The 22,834-nt window shown below is 45.2% G+C and overlaps 1 protein-coding gene across 3 annotated transcripts; it reads left to right on the top strand.

The window, feature by feature from the left end:
• The first annotated feature begins 532 nt into the window (after positions 1-532).
• Positions 533-22,804, top strand: LOC139299094 (sarcoplasmic/endoplasmic reticulum calcium ATPase 2). 3 transcript variants are annotated; one of them, XM_070922006.1, is made up of 23 exons: positions 533-650; positions 1,046-1,063; positions 1,226-1,308; positions 1,689-1,793; positions 2,784-2,922; positions 6,116-6,282; positions 7,079-7,234; positions 7,373-7,514; positions 7,866-8,032; positions 17,335-17,423; positions 17,598-17,700; positions 17,889-18,020; positions 18,275-18,400; positions 18,767-18,988; positions 19,747-19,858; positions 20,426-20,667; positions 20,747-20,967; positions 21,065-21,267; positions 21,367-21,452; positions 21,748-21,881; positions 22,023-22,140; positions 22,382-22,516; positions 22,643-22,804. In XM_070922006.1, the coding sequence occupies exons 1-23, from the start codon at positions 533-535 to the stop codon at positions 22,802-22,804; spliced, it is 3,180 nt and encodes a 1,059-aa protein (XP_070778107.1). The 3 variants fall into 3 exon arrangements, with proteins under 3 accessions (XP_070778107.1, XP_070778099.1, XP_070778091.1); XM_070921998.1 differs by having other exon boundaries at positions 22,631-22,804; XM_070921990.1 differs by having other exon boundaries at positions 22,622-22,804.
• Positions 22,805-22,834: the final 30 nt, after the last annotated feature.

Here is a 22,834-nt window from a genome sequence, read left to right as displayed (position 1 = left end):
ACAGTCAAGAGAGCGTTAAATTGTCAAACGTTCTAATGGAATTTGGTACTGTCAGGGAAGCACAGCCCTGAAATAAAAAGAAACACAGAGATAAATATTGTCTATTTGATGCAACACAGGGAGATGGGGGGTTTTTCAGAGCAGCTCATACCCCATGGACGGTGGCTCATGTCTCTTGGGCCTGTTTGTATCTGTGGGTTCCAGTTTGTGTGGTTGCTTGGCTATACAGTACAGTTTGATTTCCCTAGCCAACTAATGCTGCAACAGTGTGTAATTTGTATTGAAACACGTTCGAGAAGCAGGCGCTTTCAAGTGTGTAAAATAACATTTAAAAACTTGAATACAGCGAAAAATCTTATTACACAAAGCTTTTGTTGTAAAGAAGCATGATTATATACTCCAAACCTTTTCAACTGAGATGCCTTTCTTTCAGTTTTATTACTGCCTCTGTAGGTCAGTAAAATACGAAGAAGCTTATTGTTGATTTGAGTTTGTATTGTGTTGTCTTCTCTCTCCTCACCGCTCCACAGTGATGGATAATGCTCACACTAAGACGGTGGAGGAGGTTTTGGGCTTCTTCAGCATAAATGAGTCTACAGGTCTGAGCTGCGAGCAGCTGAAGAAGAACAGGGAGAGATGGGGACCCAATGGTACAAATGGAAATGTTTTTACACTTTACATTACATTTCTTCAAAACAAATCGACAATTCACTTTAGCCTCACGGTGGATTTCATCCTGTTTAAATGTCTGTGATGTTGATGCTCGAACAACTACAATTATTACTACAACTTCTAATTAAAATGATAGCCATAGTCATTGTGATAAAAGGCGGCTTCTCACATGCCATGTTCAAATATTAGCAAGCACAATATCAATGTAGTCCTGCTGCAAAAAAAAAAGCATCTGCACCAAGTGCTTGGGAAAGAAAAAATACCTGCTCACTGCTCTGCATTGTAATTCATAAAACAAAGTACCAGGGGTGATGATGGCATCTCTTTTCTTCCCCTTCGTCCTCTCTCCTTCCTATCGACCTTTAACTCACAGAATTGCCTGCCGAAGAAGGTGAGCCATCCACTCATCTGTTTTATTATATCCTATGTCCTATATCTCTTCTTTCTTTTTTCTTTCTTTCATCATCGCTATCTAGTCTAAATCACCATCTTGTCCTTTTTCTTTCACTCCTGCTGCTGCTCATCGTGTTCCTTGGTGTGTCCCCACGTGCAGGGAAGTCACTTTGGGAGCTGGTCTTGGAACAGTTTGAGGATCTGTTGGTCCGAATCTTGCTTCTGGCGGCATGCATCTCCTTTGTAAGGGAACGCAACTGCGTGCACAAGTAAACCATAGACTGTATATGAAGATGGACGAATTGACGAAAGATTTTTTTGTTTGGCCCATGTCCCGTCCGCTAACATGGGGGAGGTGGGGCTTATGACCTATACTGCAGTCAGCCACCAGGGGGCGATCAAGACATTTTGGCTTCACTTTCGGGGAGCTGTCATGTCGTCCATCTTTATATAGAGTCTATGGAGCAAACACATACATACTCACATATACAAGGAATCACATTCATTTGTACAACAAACATCTTACTTTAACCCTGTTATGGACGCACACAAATGGAAACGAGTGTTAATAATCCAGAGCCACGTTGAACACAAATCTCTCAGTCCTGTCTTCTGTCTCGTAGACCCTGGCTTGGTTCGAAGAAGGGGAGGGGACAATCACAGCCTTTGTTGAACCCTTCGTCATCCTCCTCATCCTCATCGCTAATGCTATTGTAGGAGTGTGGCAGGTAAATTGTCTTTAAAATGTTGTTATGGATTGTTACTGTTGTCGTAATCCTCAAATTTCCCAAATATGTGTTTTATGTTTTGCAACTATAATGTAATACAAAATAGCCTAAAGCTGAACACAATGAGTTAACGGTAGTCCAGCTGTAGATAGGTTGTGATTCATAGTCCAGCATCAGATTTCACCCATCAATAGCACCACCACAACAGCTTCGTAGTACCCCCCTCTATTAATTATGTTGTTATTATTTTACGGTTGGACCAAACCTATCCTGGGCTGCCGTGTACTTTCTGATCTTCAGACTCTCATAGTCCTGCACAGTCACGCTAAGTCTATTTCTCACATGTTGATGAGTTGATGTTTTTAAATTAAAGCCGAGTCTGAGCCATTTGACACCGATCTGCCAACAGTGCTCTGCACAGTCCTCCGTTGTTTTTAAGCGAGTGATGATGACTGAACAGCTTATAAGAAAAGTCCATCCTGGAACAGAGAAATGTCATAGGGGAGCTGCGTGAAAACTCCAGTGTGAGTGTGTTAGGGGTAGGAAAATAATCGTCTCTTAGGTCAATTCAGTATTGATGCCCCAAACTCCTGAACTGAAATTCACAAGATTCCCCAAGCTGGCTGCCAGCTGAGTTGAGTACCTGCATCTGTGGATGTCTGAATTTCTGAATCTTGTTTAGTTTAACCAGCTGTCTTTAACTAGCACTGACCGGGGTTGCGAAATTAGGGGAATAGTCGAGGTGGAAACTTTCCATGGAAATTAACAGGAATTTATGGGAATTAATAACAGGAATAAAATGGAAATATAGGGGTTATCAGCTCAGGCTGTGTTTACCATGTTATATGCAGATAGACACCTTTTTCCATATCGTAAGCAGACGTACGTAAAAATCAACAATTTAGTTGAGTTGAACTTTAATTAAAGGAGTTAAAGCTTGAGTGCCGAGCTTTCAGAGCTCATGGAAACTTTCTATGCTGTTTTCTCCAGGAGCGCAACGCAGAGAATGCCATTGAGGCTCTGAAGGAGTACGAGCCCGAGATGGGCAAGGTGTACCGACAGGACAAGAAGAGCGTCCAGAGAGTCCGAGCCCGAGACATCGTTCCCGGAGACATTGTGGAGGTCGCTGGTAAGTAGACAAATAGCACCGTCATCCTCATCATACATGTAGTGGTTCTTGTCACCCTCTAAGAGCCTGAGACAAACGTAAAATGTGCAGTTTTTACTATTCTACCTTAAAATCCTTGGTACTCCATTCAGCATCTCTTCATTGTTAGATTTAAACTACCCAACAGTATATAAAGTAGTTCAAATGAGCTCTACCTTAAACATCTACAGCAGTAAAAATGCAACATACACACAGTAATATTAATCCAGAAATATCAGATAGTACATTTTGCTGTAATACTTACTTTTACCTTAGTAAGGTTTGCAGAATTTTTACTTGTAGTAGAGTATTTTCAAAGTATTAGTAGAGCTGGGAAGTATCGATAATTACTGATCATTTTAATGACCTATTTTGAATGAAGACCAGGAGAAAAAAAGGTTGAATTTGAATTTGCCGTACTCACGAGCTGACCTGTCCTTTTCCTCACTGCCTGCGCTCATGTTCTCACCTCAAACTGTTTCTGTTGTTGTGTCGATGGTCACCTCCGTTATCAAGGGATACGATAGGCTGTTTATGAGCCAGGCTGTTTATTTGTATTCAGAGCTGCAGAGCTGGAAACTGGAAACACTGAAACTCGATATATAGAACATAATCAATATATCACCCAGTGTCAAATACTAACAGTACTCTTATCAGTTCTTTTTGTTATGAATTTATTTTATAGCTAAATAATATAAGCTAATGTAATATAACACGGACACAAACTACAACCTCCAAAAACAAAAGCTGAACATGAGAAACTTCATAGAGTTTAGTGCAGGGCTGTTGTGTTGGATTGTGTAAGTCAAGTAATCAAGTATTTTAGAAGGTGTTTTAAAGCTGCGTTGTATATTTGTGTTCCCTAGGAGGCAGAGACAGACACACGCTACTTCTAGCTACTGCAGCTATTGCTAATGTTAGCTACAGCTGCTACTGCTACTACTTGCGACAGCAGCTACTGCTACTACTAGCTACAGCAGCTAGGAAGCTCATCATGTCATAACGGGAAAATTGGTTAATCCATCTATCCATTTTATGTTGCTGATCTGGGTCCTGAATAAAAAGTGATTGCTTTTACTTACTATACGCTGTCTAACAGTGTGCCTGCAGCACTGCAGTGTGCTCGGGAAGACCTGTGTATTTAAGCACCGTGCTTTTCCACTGCAAGGTTGTTTAGACATTGTTGAAATAACACCGTGGCATCTATGTTTAGTCCTTCTTGGCAAACATCTTAATCTGCATGCCTGCCGCTACATCTCTGCCCTCTCCTCTGGCTGTTATCGTCATGGAAACCCAGTGAGAGGCACACACAGCCTTCATAGAAAATATTTGTTTGGAGTGCGTTTCAAAGCCACAATCTAAAAAGTTTTGTAGGGTCTGAAGCATTTATTTACATCTTTTCTGAATGGTAAATGATCTCACTTATATAGCGCTTCTCAACCTTCGCAGTTCCCAAAGCGCTTTACAGCTAAGTCTCATTCACCCATTCACACACCAATGGCAAGTGAGCTGCTGGTCTCCATCTGGAGCAACTCAGGTTCAGTGTCTTGCTCAAGGACACTTCGACATGACGGGGGCAGCCAGGGATCGAACCCCCAACCTGCTCTAAACAGCTTTAGCTCCCATGCGACAGTGCTAACCACTGCGCCACCATGCCGCCCGCTGAACAGTTCGTTACACTTGCATATGACATTTAAGTTTGTGTGTAAATCTCTTTAATCCACTTGGAGTGCTTTTCAAGTGTTAGAGTGCATTCAGAGTTTTACGGTGCTTGTGACTGTCAGCGTTTGTATTCAGTGCTCTGGCTTTTTTTGTACGGTTGTGAAGGTTGCAAAGTATAGCCACTGATATGTCACCAACGTGACCAATCACATCTCTCAGTGTCGGTGCTCCTCTCTTTTCAAAGACGGCACTACGACCGAAGGGACCAGATGGGACCTTATCCCTTTGGTCCACTGGCTTTTTTAAAATTTTAACTGCTGAAATGATTTATGTGAAAAATGTTTTATATTTGAGTCAGACATGTTGAGATCAGTTGTACCCACGGAAACAACCAGTCCAGCTGGATTGTATGAGCACTGTCAGCTGTAGTAACAGCCTGCGCGCACACACACACACACACACACACACGATTTTATCTTGACCCAGTAAGAAAACTGTAGAATCCTCCAGATACCCACTGCTATTTCAGGGTCCTCTGAGAGAGGAAACAGGGTTAGGACTGTGTGTGTGTGTGTGTTAGTGATCCAGTGCCCTGTGTCTGTAGTAAAAGTATTCAACTTCCAGAGCATGGGAACTCAGTGACACTAATGACAGGGCCGGAGGCTGTGCTTAATGTGACCCCTTCTTATTGTTATATTCTCTCTCTGACATTTTTGGCTGAACATAATGGAGTGACCAATATGACTTTTTTGGGCCGATATGAAGTACTTGTGTCCATCGTTGTTACAATAAGGTCAGCTGATGTAATGATGAAATAAAGGCTGACATGTCAGCACAGCCTGCCTTTCTTCAATGCTCTCTCTGGGTTTCTCCGACTCACTCGCATATATAAACACTTGTAAACAGTTTATGAACAGCTGTGCGCCTCCAAAAGAAAAAATGTTAACCTTTCACGTGTAGCAGTCCATCCTTAACTTGCATAAAGCAGTTTACACGTTTCCTAATGTCACGATGGACACATGATTTCCTCCTGGAATCTCTGTGGGAGACAAGTGAAAGGTTTTTCATGGAAATGTGTCAAGAAATAAATGACTATAGCAGTGTCACGTGCAAGCCTAACAGCCCCTAAGATCAAGCTGTCATGGTGGAAAGATACAGTTATATTTAAGTCTCAGAACTTCCTCTTCCTCGGCAAAAGCATTTAAGATGTGAAGTCCTTTGCCTACGTTACAGTGTTATGAATGGCCTCCACAGTAATGGCGGCTTCTTTGCTTCCACCCACAACTGGGTGTCCTTCTACTCTATAACAGAAGATGACCCATTACAAGCTCCGCCAATGGTATGAAATGGTATACAGTTCCTGTCTCCAAAGTGTCCGTGGAGTTCATCATGCTACAGATACACACTTGTTTGTCACTATTCTTGGCTTATTTTGTACGTTGTGGAAGCAACGTTTATGTGCAGAATACAAAGTTTATTTGTCTCTGTTCGCCACCCCTCTCCAACCACCCAGTCGGTGATAAGGTCCCAGCTGACATCAGGCTGACGTCCATCCGTTCCACCACTCTGAGGGTGGACCAGTCCATTCTGACAGGGGAGTCTGTGTCCGTGCTCAAACACACAGACCCTGTGCCAGATCCCAGAGCCGTCAACCAGGACAAGAAGAACATGCTCTTCTCTGTGAGTCTCAGCAAACCATAACTGCCTGTGGCTGTGTGTGTTTTTTCAACACATGCAGTCAACATAAAACACAACAAAGATGGCAACCAAGTGTTTAAGTGTTTATACTTGGAGGATAATGTTGGCGATATTCTTTATTTTTGATATTGTAAACAGTCCTGCATTTCCTTTTGTTTAAGTAACGTTTGTTAAAAACGTATCTATATTTGTAGGAACCAATGGGCTTGGAGATGAGAGCCACACACAGGGAGGGGACGTCAACTAAAGTCAAATTAAAAGTATGAAATAGAAATTGGGAAAATGTTAAAAGGGTGCTATAAATGACAAGAATATGAGACTACAAAGACACAAGACATGACTGAAGTGTGTGCGAGCGGGAACAAAGCAGCCGTGGTTGATGGTGTGTGTTGTATTATCTCGGTCAGGCGTCAAAGGCTGCTGCGTTCGCCAGGTGGTCTGTGGTCAAAGAACAGCAGCCATTGATGTTTTATTTAGCCTCGTCACTGTGACAGGCCTGCAGACCTACAGGTTGTCTCTGTTGGCGTGGTCATCCGAGTGTGATTTCATACACTAATGGGGAAGGGAACACTTTGGAACCTGCTATTAGAGGAGAGAAAGAAAGTCAGTACACTTTCGCTTTGACTGTATGTGCGCGCACGCAGGACAGACAAAGCGTTCAAAAACACACAGATTACACTCACAGTCTGTCGCTGCCGATGTTTCGAAACTGCGTCTCAGTATTTGTTATGATGACATGTTAGACAGTAAGGTTATCACCTGTATGACCTTTGCCCAGGGTACCAACATTGCAGCTGGGCGCGCCATCGGGGTTGTCGTGGCAACGGGGGTGCAAACAGAGATTGGGAAAATCCGAGATGAGATGGCTGCCACTGACCCTGAAAGGACCCCACTGCAGCAGAAACTAGACCAGTTTGGAGAACAGCTGTCTAAGGCAAGGACCTGTGTGTTTTGGGGTCACATTGGACTATACCCTAACCCCGTTTTTGATACTTTATAAGATTGGTCCCATAATCTATAGATGTAATACATGTGCGTTATTACCTGACACTTTTCTTGTTGTAAACTGCAGGTCATCAGCGTGATCTGCGTGGCGGTGTGGGCCATCAATGTGGGACACTTTAATGACCCGGTCCATGGAGGCAGCTGGCTGAGAGGAGCAGTTTACTACTTCAAGATTGCTGTCGCGCTGGCTGTAGCTGCCATACCAGAAGGTCAGACGTCTTATCTATATGTCTGCGCAGAAAAAAAATGTGTGTTCTATGTTTTTACAAGAGGAGGTATATTTTTTGGTAGTGCAAGGAAGTCAATATAGACATGTCATTTTTAAAGACACCAAGCTGGCAAAATTTGGGCAGGGAAACAAAATAACTTTCTCCACTCACTCTAGCTAGCCTTAGATATGCCCTTGAGCATGGCATATAAAATCAAACTTCTCTAATGGAGAAGCGCAGTGGCTGACAGAAAAAAACACTAGAAAAGACCACGAAGCTACCCTGGATACATACATGTTAAAAAGAGCATTCTCATACCCCCCTTGTCGGGCCTGTTGCATTTCCTCCCAGGCCTCCCAGCAGTCATCACAACCTGCCTGGCACTGGGCACCAGGAGGATGGCCAGGAAGAACGCCATCGTCCGCAGCCTGCCATCCGTGGAGACGCTGGGCTGCACCTCTGTTATCTGCTCTGACAAGACGGGAACGCTGACCACCAACCAGATGTCGGTCTGCAGGGTAAGATGTTGGAGGATAATGAGGTGTAAGATGTGGGAGGATAATGTGGGGCTGGCATCCTCCTTGCATCAAAAGCTTCATTTAGCTCAAATGTGATTGATGTGATAAGAGTGCTATTGATTACATAGTCATTGTGGCATTGATCAGTAATACAGGAGGGACACGGCCATGGAAATCAACTAATGTCTTGTCATGCTAACATTTGATTAACAAAGGGTTAAGCTCACTTACATCCTACCTAACAAATAGATACCACAAATCCTCATATAAAAACCAGTATTCAAATAATGGCCTAGTCTTAAGTAATAGGTGGACAAATAAAGGTCGGCAGCTTAAACACTGAGGGGGTTGATATAACCTATAACCGACTAACAGCTAATTTTTCACTTAAAAAGCCTACCAGTGGACTTTAGTGATGGGAATTCCGGCTCTTTTTAGTGAGCCGGATCATTTGGCTCAGCTCACCAAGAAGAGCCGGCTCTTTCGGCTCCCAAACAGCTCTTCATTTTACCACTTATACCTTTTATAATTCAGCCAAATTTAGCGCTGTTTTGACTTATGATTTGTATGTGTACACATATATCACTTAAATTATTCAATACATCCTTTGTACTGAAGTATTCAAAAGTAAAAATTACATTTTCTAATATTGTAGGAAAGCTCCACTGGTTAGGACATTTGCGGGTGTCTTGTCAGGACACGGGAGGCAGGGATATGCTTTAAATGGTTTATATCTGAAGCAGGCACTTTAAAGGCAGATGCACAGGCACTTAATAGAAATCGCTACAGTAGGTATGGTTTTGCTGTCATTGACGCACAAGAACTGTGTTAAATGAGCTCAATCAGCTGTTTTGCCGTCTCTGTGGATCGCGGGTGAGAAGTGGGAAAACGAAACTTAACTCTGCCTGCAGACTGGTGCGAGCCGTGTGCAGAGGGCGTTGCCTAACAACGAGGTAAGCCTCATTGTCCGTGCCTTTGGCACAAATATCAATAATCGTCATATCATTCTGCCTTGTATTACTTTACATAAAAAAAACCCGGCTAGGTCTTGGACGGGAGCCGGCTCCCATCGTTCACTTAAAAGAGCCAGCTCTTTGAACCGGCTCGTTCGCGACCGACACATCAGTAGTGGACTTCCGGTTGACAGGTAGATGGAGTAGTCGCACGTTGTGAGTGCTCCAGGAGCCCTTCTCTTTTAAACCCATCCTGCCCTCTAATTTCCTTGCCTTAACGCACCCTTTGGCGTTTTTCATTCAACATTCCTCCTGTTAAGTCCTCGTTTTGCCGCAATGGCTTCGAAAAGCGCCAAATCAAGCAAGAAAGAAGAAGCTAGCTTAACATTGGAAGCTATCACCACGGTGCTCGAGCAACACCGCGAGGCGCTTGCCGCTGAGTTCAAGGCTTCATTTCACACACTCGAGTTGAAGCTGGATCAAACGAGGCTTACAGTGGAGGACCACGGCCAACGTCTCTCGTCTTTGGAACTTGCTACAGACGATCTCACTCAGCGGGTCGTGGACCTCGAGACCGTTTGTACTACTTTACGGAGACGGAGAGGGAAACTTGAATTTCGTGGACGACAGATCCGTGTCCTTGAGGATTACAGCCCAGAGGTTTTGAGCCAGCGGTCAGAATACAAAGATGTCATGGCAGAACTTTACAATTTGGGACTCAAGCCCGCTTTGCTCTTCCCTGCCTGGCTTCGCCTCACATTGCCCAACGGAGGCAGAAAGTGGATCGGCTCCGTGATAGAGCCACGCAAGTACATCGCCACCCTCCCTCGGTCAACGGAACCGTAAAAAGTGATTATTTGGAGACATCCACCGTGCAAAGGGACCTGCTTATTTCTTCAGCTTTGCCTTCCTTCACAACATTCGACACATGTCGGTCAATGTCGGAGGTTTGTTTACACGGACTAATTTGCGTATGTTTACTCGGTTTTTATGTTGAGATGCGTTTCCACGGCACAAGGGAGTACACTTATATTTTATGCACTCTTTTGCGTGCCAATGTAGAAACTAGACCGCCTGGAATTACCAGTTATGTTATATGTGCCGTTCCCCCCTCTTTATTAATAGTTCACTTTGAACGGTGCAGGTGAATATATATTATTATGGTTATTCTCAATGGTCCCTTACAAAGACCTGACCGGATATATTTTGCACCCTTCCTTACTGGTGGTTTTATTCCAGACTACATTTCAAGTATTGTTCTCTTCGGTAGGGCGTTTGAACTTATTTTTGTTCTTGATACTGGAGCAACTTGAGAGTTTGTTAGGACAGGAAGAGTTGTTGTAAAATGTGGGTTTTGAAGAGCTTGCTGTTTTTTCTTCTAGCAGTTGTCTTGGGTGGGGGGAGGGAGGGGTTCATCACTGCCAGTGACAAGTCAGTAACCTGTATAAGTTCATCTTTGTACACCAGCTAGACCCGATCTGCATTATTTTGCTGTAGATTTGTTTCCAAGTTACTATTTAGGTTATTGATTTTACATCCTAACCGCTTAATTAAAATGTATGGCTAATCGATTAAAATTACTGAGCTGGAATGTTAAGGGTTTAAACTATCCCATCAAAAGGAAAAAGGTCTTTTCACACCTCAGACAATTCAAAACAGATATAGCTTTTCTGCAAGAAACTCATATTCGTAATTCAGACAATGATTGCCTCTTGTCGAGCTGGAGGGGACAGCGATTTCACTCTTTCCAGGCAAAAGCCAAAGGGGTCTCAATTCTTATTAACCAAGCTACTTCTTTTGAACCACACAATGTGATCTCTGACAAATTTGGCCGGTATGTGATAGTTTCTGGAAAACTATTCAATACATTGGTGGTATTTGTAAACATCTATGCTCCTAATTCTGACGACGTAGCCTTCTTCGAGCGGTTGTTTTCACTGCTACCCAACCTCAACACATACTCTCTCATACTTTGTGGTGATTTCAACTGTTGGCTTGACCCAGCTTTGAATCGATCATCTACTAATATTAACATAAGTAAATCTGCCTCTTTCATCAAGGCTTTTCTTTCCGACTACGGTATCTGTGATTTTTGGCGTTCTTTACATCCAAATGATAGGGCATACTCTTTTTTTTTCCACACGTACATCACACATCACATTATTTTTTCATTGATGAACAACTTTTTCCACTGGTCAACTCCTGTGCATATCAGAGCATTGTAATTTCGGATCATGCTCCTGTTGTTTTGGATCTGTCTCTCTCTGGCACTCCACAGAGGACTAGACAGTGGTGATTTAATTGAACTTTACTGTCAGATGATAACTTTGTGAAATTCATGGAGAGAGAGATAGCCTTTATTTTTTCTACCAATATGTCCCCCAGCATGTCCAGCCTAATCATATGGGATGCTCTTAAGGCCTACCTGAGGGGGCAGATAATAGCATACACTGTTCAAATGAAACGGAAATCCCTCAGAGAGCGAACAGATCTGGCTCACCAAATTGGAGAGATTGACAAGCAATATGCACAAACTAGGGATCCAGACCTCTATAAAAAACGAGTGTAACTCAAGACCAGGTTTGACCTGCTTACAACACATTCAGTTGAATATTCACTTCTAAAACAAAACACCATGTTTTACATCCATGGAGACAAATCTGACAAAATGTTGGCTAATCTGCTTAAAGGCTCTAAAGTGAAGCAAAAGATTTCCATTATTAAAATGAAAAATGGCCATTTAACCTCTGACCAGTCACAAATTAATGAAGCCTTCAGGGATTTCTACTCACAGCTTTTTACATCAGAGTCTCAGACAGATGACAATGAAATTTTTGATTTTCTAAGCAGTCTCAATATTCCCAAGCTCTCACCTGACTTCAGGAGGAAATTAGAGGAACCCATATCTCAGGCAGAAATACTTCTAGCCATCTCCTCAATGCAGTCCGGCAAGAGCCCAGGTCCTGATGGCTTTCCTGCAGAATTTTTTAAGAAGTTCTCTTTGCCTCTTTCTCCATATTTGTGCTTTGTTCTATCCGACTCTTGCAGACAGGGCTCTCTTCCCCAGTCTTTTACTGAAGCTTGTATCACTTTAATTGCCAAAACAGGGAAGGACCCAAGCGAATGCGCCTCTTACAGGCCTACTTCTCTCTTGAACACAGATGCAAAGATTTTAGCAAAGGTCCTGGCCCATAGGCTAGAGGATGCCCTCTCTACTATTATATCTACTGACCAAACTGGCTTTGTCAAGAACAGGCATGCCTACTTTAACATCCGTCGACTTTTTAATATTGTTTATTCACCCTCTGAAGGAGTCCCTGAGTGTGTGGTTTCTCTTGACGCAGAGAAAGCATTTGATCAGGTTGAGTGGAACTACCTGTTTGCTGTTCTGGATACATTTGGTTTCGGACCAAACTTTGCCTTGTGGATTAAATTACTATATTCGCATCCTTCAGCTTCAGTTCGTACCAACTCTCAGTAGTCGAAACCATTCAGCTAGCATCGCAGTACCCATCAGGGGTGTCCCTTGAGCCCCATGCTTTTTGATCTGGCCATCGAACCGCTTGCCACTGCCTTACGCAATTGTACAGATATATCCAGTATATGGAGGGCCAAAATGGAGCATAAGGTCTCTCTCTATGCTGACGACCTTTTACTTTTTGTAATCCTCTACAATGTCCACACTGACCCCCTGGATGGAAACAGGGGTCATCGGCGCCTTGGTCCTCCTCAGATCAACAGTCAGTTCCTTTGTCTTTGTCACGTTGAGCTGCAGATGGTTCTGCTCGCACCATGTGACAAAGTTGTCCACAGCAGCCCTGTACTCCCCCTCATCACCCTTGCTGATACATCCAACTATTGCTGAGTCATCAGAAAACTTCTGAAGATGGCAGGTCTCTGTGCAGTAGCTGAAGTCCGTGGTGTAGACGGTGAAGAGGAAGGGAGAGAGGACAGTCCCCTGCGGGGCCCCAGTGTTGCTGACCACTCTGTCTGACACACAGTGTTGTAAGCGCACAAACTGTGGTCTCCCAGTCAGATAGTTGACAATCCAGGACACAAGGGGGGCATACACCTGCATCTCCGTCAGCTTCTCACCCAGTAGAGCCGGACGGATGGTGTTGAATGCACTGGAGAAGTCAAAAAACATGACTCTCACTGTGCTCGCCAGCTTATCCAGGTGGGCGTAGACGCGGTTGAGCAGGTAGATGATGGCATCCATAACTCCAAGTCGGGGCTGGTAGGCGAACTGAAGGGGGTCCAAGTGTGGCTTGACCAAGGGCCGGAGCTGCTCCAGGACGAGTCTCTCCAGGGTCTTCATGATGTGGGAGGTCAGTGGCACGGGTCTGTAGTCCTTGGAGCCACTGGGACGCGGCGTCTTTGGCACAGGAACGAGGCAGGACGTCTTCCACAGCACGGGGACCCTCTGAAGACTCAGGCTCATGTTGAAGACATGGTGAAGTACTCCACATAGCTGGGGGGCACAGGCTTTAAGCACCCTGGGGCTGACACCATCAGGGCCTGCAGCCTTGCTTGAGTGGAGTCTCATCAGCTGTCTCCTAACATGGTCAGCAGTGAAGCACATTGTAGAGGTGACCGGCGGGGGAGGGGTGGTGTCGTCAGGTTGAAAATTGCCGTCAGCCTGGGGACTGGAGAACGAGGTGTGAGGAAAGCTCTCACAGGGGGGTGGGGGGCTGTGAGGAGCAAAAGGGGGAGGGGGGAGTGGAATAGGTAAAGGTTGGAGGCAGACAGCAGAAGAGTCATGGGGGGGTTGAGCAGGGCCCACAGAGTCACATCTGTTGAAAAACAGATTCAGTTCGTTGGCCCGGTCCACACTACCTTCAGCTCCTCTGTTGTTGGTCGGCCTGTAACCCGTGATGGCCCTCATTCCACTCCAGACCTCTCTGGTGTTGTTCTGCTGGAGTTTCCACTCCAGCTTCCTCCTGTACTTCTACTTGGCCTCCCTGATCTTTACCTTCAGTTCCCCCTGGAACGTTCTCACCTCGTCTCTGTTGCCAGCTCTGAAGGCCCTCTTCTTTTAATTTAGGATGGCCTTGATGTCCTTCGTCACCCATGGCTCGTTGTTAGAATAACAATGGACAGTCCTTGCTGGGACAGTGGAGTCCACACAGAACTTGATGTAATCCGTGATGCACTCTGTGAGCCCATCAATGTCCTCTCCATACAGCTCACAGAGTGCCTGCCAGTCAGTCACCTCAAAACATTCCTGAAGTGTCTCATAAGCCTCCTCTGACCATCTCCTCACTGTCCTCGTGGTTGCAGGCTGGCTCTTGACTAGAGGCACATAACAGGGGTTGAGGTGCACTAGGTTGTGGTCTGACCTACCCAGAGGGGGGAGGGGAGAGGAGCTGTATGCATCCTTAACGTTAACATACAGCAAGTCCATGGTTCTCTCCTCTCTAGTGGGACAGCTCACATACTGAGTGAAGGTGGGAAGTGTCTTAGCCATGGTGACTTCAACCATCACCCGAAATAGTAATGAGTGCATTCGGGTGTTGTGTCTTTAAACGGGCTATGGCGGAGTGAATGACGTCACACGCTGACTTCGGGTTGGCAGAGGGGGGGATGTAAACAGTCACAACAATGGCATGTGAGAATCCTGGCAACAGCCAGTCCAACAGCCAACAGTTCAATGTCCGGGCAACAGACACGATCCTTGATGGTGATGTGGGAAGGATTGCACCACCTGTTGTTAACGAGAACGGCAAGCCCCCCTCCTTTGCGCTTACTGCTCCCGGTGCAATCCCTGTCGGCCCGGACAGTCTGAAAGCCGTCGATGGAGACGTTGTCGTCGGGAATGTCCTGGTGCAGCCATGTCTCCGTAAAGCACATTAAACTACACTCCCGGTACTCCCTCTGACTCCTGGCCCGCGCTGTTAGCTCGTCCATCTTGTTTGCCAGCGATCTCACGTTGCCCATGATGAGAGAGGGGAGACACGGCTTATATCTCCTTTTCTCCATAAACCTCTGCTGTCTCGACCCACCTCTCTTCCCTCGTCGCTTCGTTCCCCCTCTGCATCCTCTGCGTGTTTTTCTCCAGATTTCAGCGGGGATCTCCGATGATCTGGTCTCCAAGCCGGCCAGCTTCAGAGCAATCAGCTGATCTCTGGAGTAAACAAAGCGGCCCAGAAGTTGCTGCGCGACTGTCCGATGTTTGAATGAAAGTAATGTGAAAGTGAAAAAGTACCAGAATTCTCTCCAACCACTCTCTCAGGATATGGGTCCAGTTTAGGGGGTGCTTTGGCTTGTCGGACTTTTCTCTTCTGAGCCCCATCACATCTAATCACTTATTCGGGCCGTCTGTGGGGGACTCTGTCTTTCAAGAGTGGGGCAGGAAGGGAATTGCTCGTTTTAAGGATCTTCTCTTAGATAACACTTTGCATCATTTGAGCAATTGAGCAAAAAAATCAATCATCCCACGTCTAATTTTTTCAGATACCTACAGGCAAGGTATTATGTGCTCTCTCAGTCACCCAGCTTTTCTACATTTACTGAAGCAACCATTGTTGACACTGTCCTCTCTTTAAATCCATCTCAGAAAAAGCTTCTTTCTGTCCTCTATGACAAGGTTTCAAGCCTGAGGCATGTCTCCACAGACAGGCTTAGGGCAGCATGGGAGGAGGATTTGGGCCTCTCTCTTTCAGTGGATACATGGACTTCCATACTTAAACTAGTTAATTCAACCTCTCTGTGTGCACGGCACTGCTTAATACAGTTTAAAGTGGTACACAGGGCTCATGTCTCTAAAGTCAAACTATCTCAAATGTATCCTGAAGTCAGTCCCTACTGTGATAAATGCCAAAATGCTGTAGCTTCTCTTATTCATTTATACTGGTCTTGCCCTCACCTTAGCAAGTATTGGGAGGAGGTATTCCAAACTCTATCTCAGGTGTTCAACATCAAACTGAAGCCAAACCCTCTGGCTTCCCTCTTTGGGATCATCGTGAAAGGAGATCAATCTTGCAGCGGAAAAGCGGTGATCCTCATCCTTTGCTCTCCTTCTGGCTCGTCGAGCAATTTTGCTCAGGTGGAGGGACACTGTCCCGCCTATTCATATGCAGTGGTTAACAGACATAATGTCCTGCTTAAAACTTGAGAAAATCAGATATTCACTTAAATACTCAAACAGGAGGTTTCATGAAGCCTGGGGACCTTTCTTAGATACATTCCAGACTTTGTAAAATGATTTACTGTCACAAAGTACAGCTGATCAGCAGCTTACACTATTCACGTATTCAAGTCTTTTGGTGTGGCAGGTGAATACTCATGTGAATGAGGGCCACTGGCAGTGAATGGGATTCTTTTAGTAACTGTTACTGTTAGTGTTGTGTCAGTTTTTTCTTTTTCTTTGTGTATAGTCTTTTAACAGTGCAAACTCATCTTATTTATATGTTAAATGTATACATGCTATGTGCATTACTTCTCATTGCTGTATGGTGTCATAGTGTCATTGTATATCCTTTCTTTATTTTCCTTGAGTTGCGTGTGTTTGCACTGTACAAACTCAATAAAAAAAGATCTTGATTTAAAAAAAAAAAAAAAAAAAAAAAGCCTACCAGTAACAGGAAGGCTGGTATACGTTTAATTAGCTGGAGGTGTCGAATTGAATTCACAGTAGCTCAACGTCAATAAGGAAAAATGGAAAAGTAAAAGGACTGGAATTAATATGTGAATGAAAAAAAAGCATTTATGCATGAGAAGAGAAACTAAGAGCAACAGACTTGGTGAGTATGAGGTGACTGTTGTACTGATGCATTTGCAGGAAGTGTTGAGTTTCACTGACAGTAGCATAACACCAAATGAAAAATCAGAAAAGTGGAAGCAATTGGAATAGTTAGTGAATTAAAAGGTTGAGGTCCCACCCATATACCCGCTCGACCCAATCGCGAGCACACCACAATCAATCTCAGCTGTCAATCGTGACGTTTCACCCCGTTTTTATAGCGTCAAATAACTAATTAAAGCCAAACTTATAAGAAAAATGAACAAACATCAGTGTGATAAGAACTACCTGAAATGACAGAAACCATCTTCGGGAAAATTTTATTTGATGTGTACTTAGATTTTTTATTTTGGCCCATGTCCCATCCGCTAGCATGGAGGGGGTGGGGCTTATGACCTATACTGTAGCCAGCCACCAGGGGGCAATCAAGGCGTTTTGGCTTCACTTCTTTCTAGGCTGTCATCCATCTTTATATACAGCCTATGATTAATCACCAGGAAGGTGCCCTCAATGTAGCATTGGTCTCATGAAGCCCATGAGGTGGACTGGCCTATATCAAACTAATCAACTACTGCAATGTCTGTCAATGTGTGTGCGTGTGTGTTCAGATGTTTGTTGTGGACAGTGTGTCGGGGGAGCGCTGCAGACAGAGCGAGTTCACAGTGACTGGATCTACTTACGCCCCTGAAGGGGAAGTGTGAGTGTCTTTAACCTTTAACACTTAACACCGCTGGCAATTTATGGATTATGGATGGATGTGGATCATGAGCCCACAATTGCTCTCCTTCCTTACTCTTTGTACACATTCCCTCCACTTCTCCCTCTTTCTCCCCCTTGTCTCTTGCCATGGCCCGTCTTCCTGTCTTTCCAGTTATAAAGACGGCTCAGTGGTGAAGTGCAGTCAGTATGAAGGCCTGGTGGAGATGGCCTCCATCTGTGCACTGTGCAATGACTCATCACTGGACTACAATGAGGTAAGACGTGCAAACATGGCGGCAGCGATGCCTCAGACCACCATAGATGACCTTATATGGTTCTGGTCCTATACTGGTCAGTACAGAGGGCAGTCTACAGCATACTTACCCTCTGTTCCTTCTGTGTCTTTGTGTGTGTGTTTGTGTGTTTGTGTGTATGTGTGTGTGTGTGCGTGCGCGCGTTTCAGTCAAAGGGTGTGTATGAGAAGGTGGGGGAGGCAACAGAGACTGCCCTCTGCTGTCTGGTGGAGAAAATGAACGTGTTCGACACCGACCTGAGAGGACTGAGCCCTGCTGAGAGAGCTACAGCGTGCTGCTCCGTAAGTGTGTGTGTGTGTGTGTGTGTGTGTGTGTGTGTGTGTGTGTGTCCTTTATGCAGGACTTGCTGAAACCTTGTCCTAACGAGACATAAGAGTTGACCATGAAGACTTGTTTCACATTCTGCTGGCATGTTTTTTGGTAGCGGTGTTACTTTCTGTTTCTATATCTGCATGTTCTGCCAATGAAGCTCACTAAGCTGCGCGAAAGATGAGCTGCACATGCTGCAATTTGCGTTTCATCGGGTTGTTTTCAGGTGATTAAGCAGCTGATGAAGAAGGAGCTGACGCTGGAGTTTTCCAGAGACAGGAAGTCCATGTCTGTCTTCTGTTTATCCAATAAACTCACCAGGTCTGCCTCCGGGGCCAAGATGTTTGTCAAGGTGAGTGACACACACTGCTATGGTTAGTGCTTGCTCATGGTGGGAACTGTTGGGTCTCTGTAATAACATTATAAAGGGTTAGGGTCGGTCTAGACCTGCTCTATTTGTAAAGTGTCATGAGATGACTTTTGTTGTGATTTGGCGCTATATAAATAAAATTGAATTGAATTACGCAGTTTATATAAAGAGACTGACGTCCTTGCCGCAGCTGCCCCGGGCCCTTTGCTGCATGTCACCCCCTCTCTCTCTATATCCAACCTTTCCTCTCTATCTCTGTCAATTAAAGGCAAAATGCCCAAAAACATTATCTTAAAAAAAAAGAGAGAGAGGCTGGTGTGTCATCCTCCCCCCCTCATCTCTCCTCAGGGGGCTCCCGAGAGCGTATTGGAGCGCTGTAATTACATCCGAGTCAGCGGTTCCGCTCGTGTGCCTTTGAGCCCGGCAGTTCGAGAGCAGCTCCTGTCCACTCTGCGGGAATGGGGATCGGGCCGAGACACGCTGCGTTGCCTCGCCATGGCAACCAGGGACACACCCCCTGATATCCACTGCCTCAACCTGGAGAACTCGGCTGCCTTTGCTGGCTACGAGGTGATGATGATGATGATGAAATGTACTTAAAAAGGGTACAATTAGCTGATAATTAGCCTGATCAGCCACCGTCAGTAATGTAAACACACATTATTTAACCTTTAATCAAACCAATAACTAACAGCAGTGAGCATCAGACAAACTTAGTGGTGACAAAACGTTAAAAAATATACATATCAGCAGTTTGAATTCAACTAAAGCTCTCCAAGGATAATATTACGCCAAACTCCATTTAATACTTTTTTAATTTTTTAATTTAATTCCTTAAGTGTCCGTTAAAACACATCACTCTAGAAATACAAGATAAAGTGCTTTGTATTTCGTCAGTCTTCTTGACAATTCAGCATCAGTATAGTAGTTTAGAATTTTGTCACCTCAACTCGCTACCAGCCTTGGTTGGTTAGCTGCGCCATTTTAGTGGGAGAAAACCGTGGGAATGAGAGGCAAACCGTATCAAAAATAAGGTTTCTCACTAAAATAAGTGTTGGTTGGTGGATCAGATACACGTCGCCGTCTGTCGTGTGTGTGACGGTGTTTTGAGTTTTTTTGGCCATTACGTACACAAAGTAACTACCCGGTTTGCTGCTTCCTGTTTGGTGCTGGAGAGAGCACACCCATAAGATATAGAATACTTGTCTGGTGAAGAGGCATAAGAACGTCTCTTCTCAGCCTTTACAAGAGGCTCTAAATAAAGACACAAGAGGAAGCAGAGCTTGTCTACTCGGCCTCCCCTCCACCTCTTCCCTCTCTCTCTCCAGTCGGAACTGACCTTCGTGGGCTGCGTTGGCATGCTGGACCCCCCCAGGAAAGAGGTGCTCGGCGCAGTCCGAATGTGTCGGCAGGCTGGCATAAGAGTCATTATGATCACAGGTAAGCTTGCACGCACACACACACCTAAATGTACACTATATGTGTGCAAAAACACACCTTTAATACACACACTAACCCACACTGACATAGTCTCCTCTCAGCAGTATACCAGGTCATTTAAATTGCATTTTTTTCGTTTGAATTAATTCCAGGTCTGTGTTTTTGTGAACTACATTGAGTTAAACAATGGTTGTACCAAGCATCATGATATGATGTGCTTAAAGTTTACTGCTGAGATTCCAACGTCAAGGGTACTGCGATACCCTTGACCTTTAGCCAGCAGCGTCTTTAATTTGTATCATTATTGTCTTAAAATTATGGAGTTCTCCTTTAAAACATTATTAACAGTGACGTCATTAATTAGACATTTTTAATGAAGTTCTATCTAAAATTGCAGCTCTTGGAATTTGAAAATGCTCTCTGTCAAATGTTGACTTTGATATGAAAATAATTCAGCCTTGATGATGTATTTATCACACAAAGAATAACATCTATTATCCCTCACCGCAACATCCTGTTCACTCTCAAGTCATCGAACACTTCACCACTCTTCATTTCCCTCTGTAGGGGATAACAAAGGTACGGCCCTGTCCATCTGTCGGAGGGTGGGCATCATCACGGAGCAGGAGGAGGAGGAGCAGGAGGGCGCTGGGGTCAACGGGGGCCTGACTGGCCGGGAGTTTGATGAGCTGCCGCCACACCTGCAGCGTCAGGCCTGCCGGACGGCGCGGTGCTTCGCTCGGGTGGAGCCGGCACACAAGAGTCGCATTGTGGAGTACCTGCAGAGCCTGAGCGACATCACTGCTATGGTGAGAGCAGCACCTCGTGCTCGAAGCGGCATCGCAGGCATGTCGATAACCAAATGACCCCCCTCCCTCGTGGTTTCAGACAGGTGACGGTGTGAACGATGCACCCGCGCTGAAGAAGGCGGAGATCGGCATTGCCATGGGCAGCGGCACGGCAGTGGCCAAGTCAGCCTCTGAGATGATCCTGGCCGATGACAACTTCTCCACCATAGTGGCTGCAGTGGAGGAGGGCAGAGCCATTTACAACAACATGAAACAGTTCATCAGATACCTGATATCCTCCAATATAGGAGAGGTGGTCTGGTTAGTAGAAGAGCTACAGAAGGTTTAGTCAAAGAATGCTTTGTGAGTGATTGTAGTTTAGTTTGTGGATAATTTTCTTCTTCCCTCCCTCCCTCAGTATTTTCCTGACAGCCGCACTGGGCATGCCCGAAGCGCTGATCCCAGTCCAGCTGCTGTGGGTCAACCTGGTCACAGACGGTTTCCCAGCAACAGCTCTGGGCTTCAACCCACCCGACCTGGACATCATGTCCCGCCCTCCCCGCTCCCCGAAAGAGCCTCTGATCTCTGGCTGGTTGTTCTGTCGCTACCTCATCATTGGATGTGAGTCACAAGCAGACACAATGACATCATCAAATTATGGTCATTGATCAGAATCTGCAGGTTAAAAACCAAACTGGTCCTCGCCCCCCGTCACTGCAGGTTACGTGGGAGCAGCCACTGTCGGAGCTGCTGCCTGGTGGTTTATGGCAGCCCACGACGGACCAAAACTTTCCTACTATCAACTGGTAAACACCCACCCCCACCCCCCCTCCCCATGTTCTGTGGACCCACATTATATAACTGTAGTCTAGTGGACACACTGTGGCACTAACACAAACAGGGTGAGCAGTTTGAAACCCTCTTGTGACCATAAACGTGGCGTCACATGTTGCTAAAAATGTTGATTTCAAACTACAGATCATCTCTTTTACAAACTGAACAGTAGGTAATAGATGTAAACAATTTCAAAATAAGACATGAGAGGAATATCAATACAATAAACGTTTTGATTGATTGATTTTAAAATGGCTTCCTCCACAGTCCCACTACCTGCAGTGCAGTGAAGGCCATGCAGAGTTTGCTGGTGTGCAGTGTTCAGTCTTTGAGTCTCCTTATCCCATGACCATGGCCCTGTCTGTGCTGGTTACCATAGAGATGTGCAACGCCTTGAACAGGTAGGAACGAAACACACCCACATAGTACACTGCAAGCCCCGCGTGAGACACCCTAAAACTGTTCTAAACCGTAAAGGGGCCCAGCAGACGGTGTAAATATTAAACAAAATCACATCTTCCTTCTTTTGCTGTGCCGTCCAGTCTTTCAGAGAACCAGTCCCTGCTGAAAATGCCTCCCTGGTCGAACCCCTGGCTGGTGGGGGCCATCTGCCTGTCCATGGCTCTACACTTCCTCATTCTTTATGTAGACCCACTGCCGGTAAGCACACACGGACTGCATGTGTCTGAAAGACTCCTTTAAAGGTTCCACTGATTGTTGACTTATAGTACTGATGCCAGGAAATGTAGTGAGTAACACATCACTTGTCCTTTGTGTCATATACCACACATCCAAAAACGTGTTCGCTGACACTTCTATTATTATTATTATTATTATTATTAATATTATTCTATCTATCCAGGGCTTAAATACCCACCTTTCTTTCTGTCTGTGTCTTCAGGTGATATTCCAGATACGCCCTCTGTCGTGGCCTCAGTGGGTGGTGGTGTTGAAGATGTCACTTCCTGTCATCTTCATGGACGAGGCTCTCAAGTTCCTGGCCCGCAACTACATTGAGCCAGGAAGCCAGATCCAGGTCAGAAGACATGCGATGATGGTGCTTCTGTTAATGCGCAGCAGGGCCATTTGTATCTCAAAGTGGTCTGCCTCTAACTCTTTTTTATTTGTTGAAATCCAAAAGTCACTGGAGGAGGAAGAGGAGCTGCAGAGGACGAGGGCTAGCACGGGCTTGATCGGCACCATGGCGACAAGGCTGTGCCAGTCAGTGAAGGGCGTGTCCTGGTCGTTCGTCCTGATCTCCGCGCCGCTCGTGGTCTGGATCTTCAGCCTGGACTCTGACATCACCAACATCTTCTGGGAGTGATGGGAGAAAGAGAGGATGGGTGGACTGTGG

Source organism: Enoplosus armatus, chromosome 2 (genome assembly GCF_043641665.1).
Source record: "Enoplosus armatus isolate fEnoArm2 chromosome 2, fEnoArm2.hap1, whole genome shotgun sequence".
NCBI classification, from domain to species: domain Eukaryota; kingdom Metazoa; phylum Chordata; class Actinopteri; order Centrarchiformes; family Enoplosidae; genus Enoplosus; species Enoplosus armatus.
The sequence above is the reverse complement of the archived record's forward strand: the minus strand, read 5'-3'. Positions and strand labels throughout refer to the sequence as shown.

What these genes read in the sequence shown, in the direction of transcription:
- LOC139299094 (XM_070921990.1), top strand. Translation starts at nt 533, where the DNA reads ATGGATAATGCTCACACTAAGACGGTGGAGGAGGTTTTGGGCTTCTTC. An exon ending in CTATTGTAGGAGTGTGGCAG is followed by an intron (nt 1,794 to 2,783) that starts GTAAATTGTCTT and finishes TGTTTTCTCCAG; the next exon opens with GAGCGCAACGCAGAGAATGC. An exon ending in CTGCCTTTGCTGGCTACGAG is followed by an intron (nt 18,989 to 19,746) that starts GTGATGATGATG and finishes CTCTCTCTCCAG; the next exon opens with TCGGAACTGACCTTCGTGGG.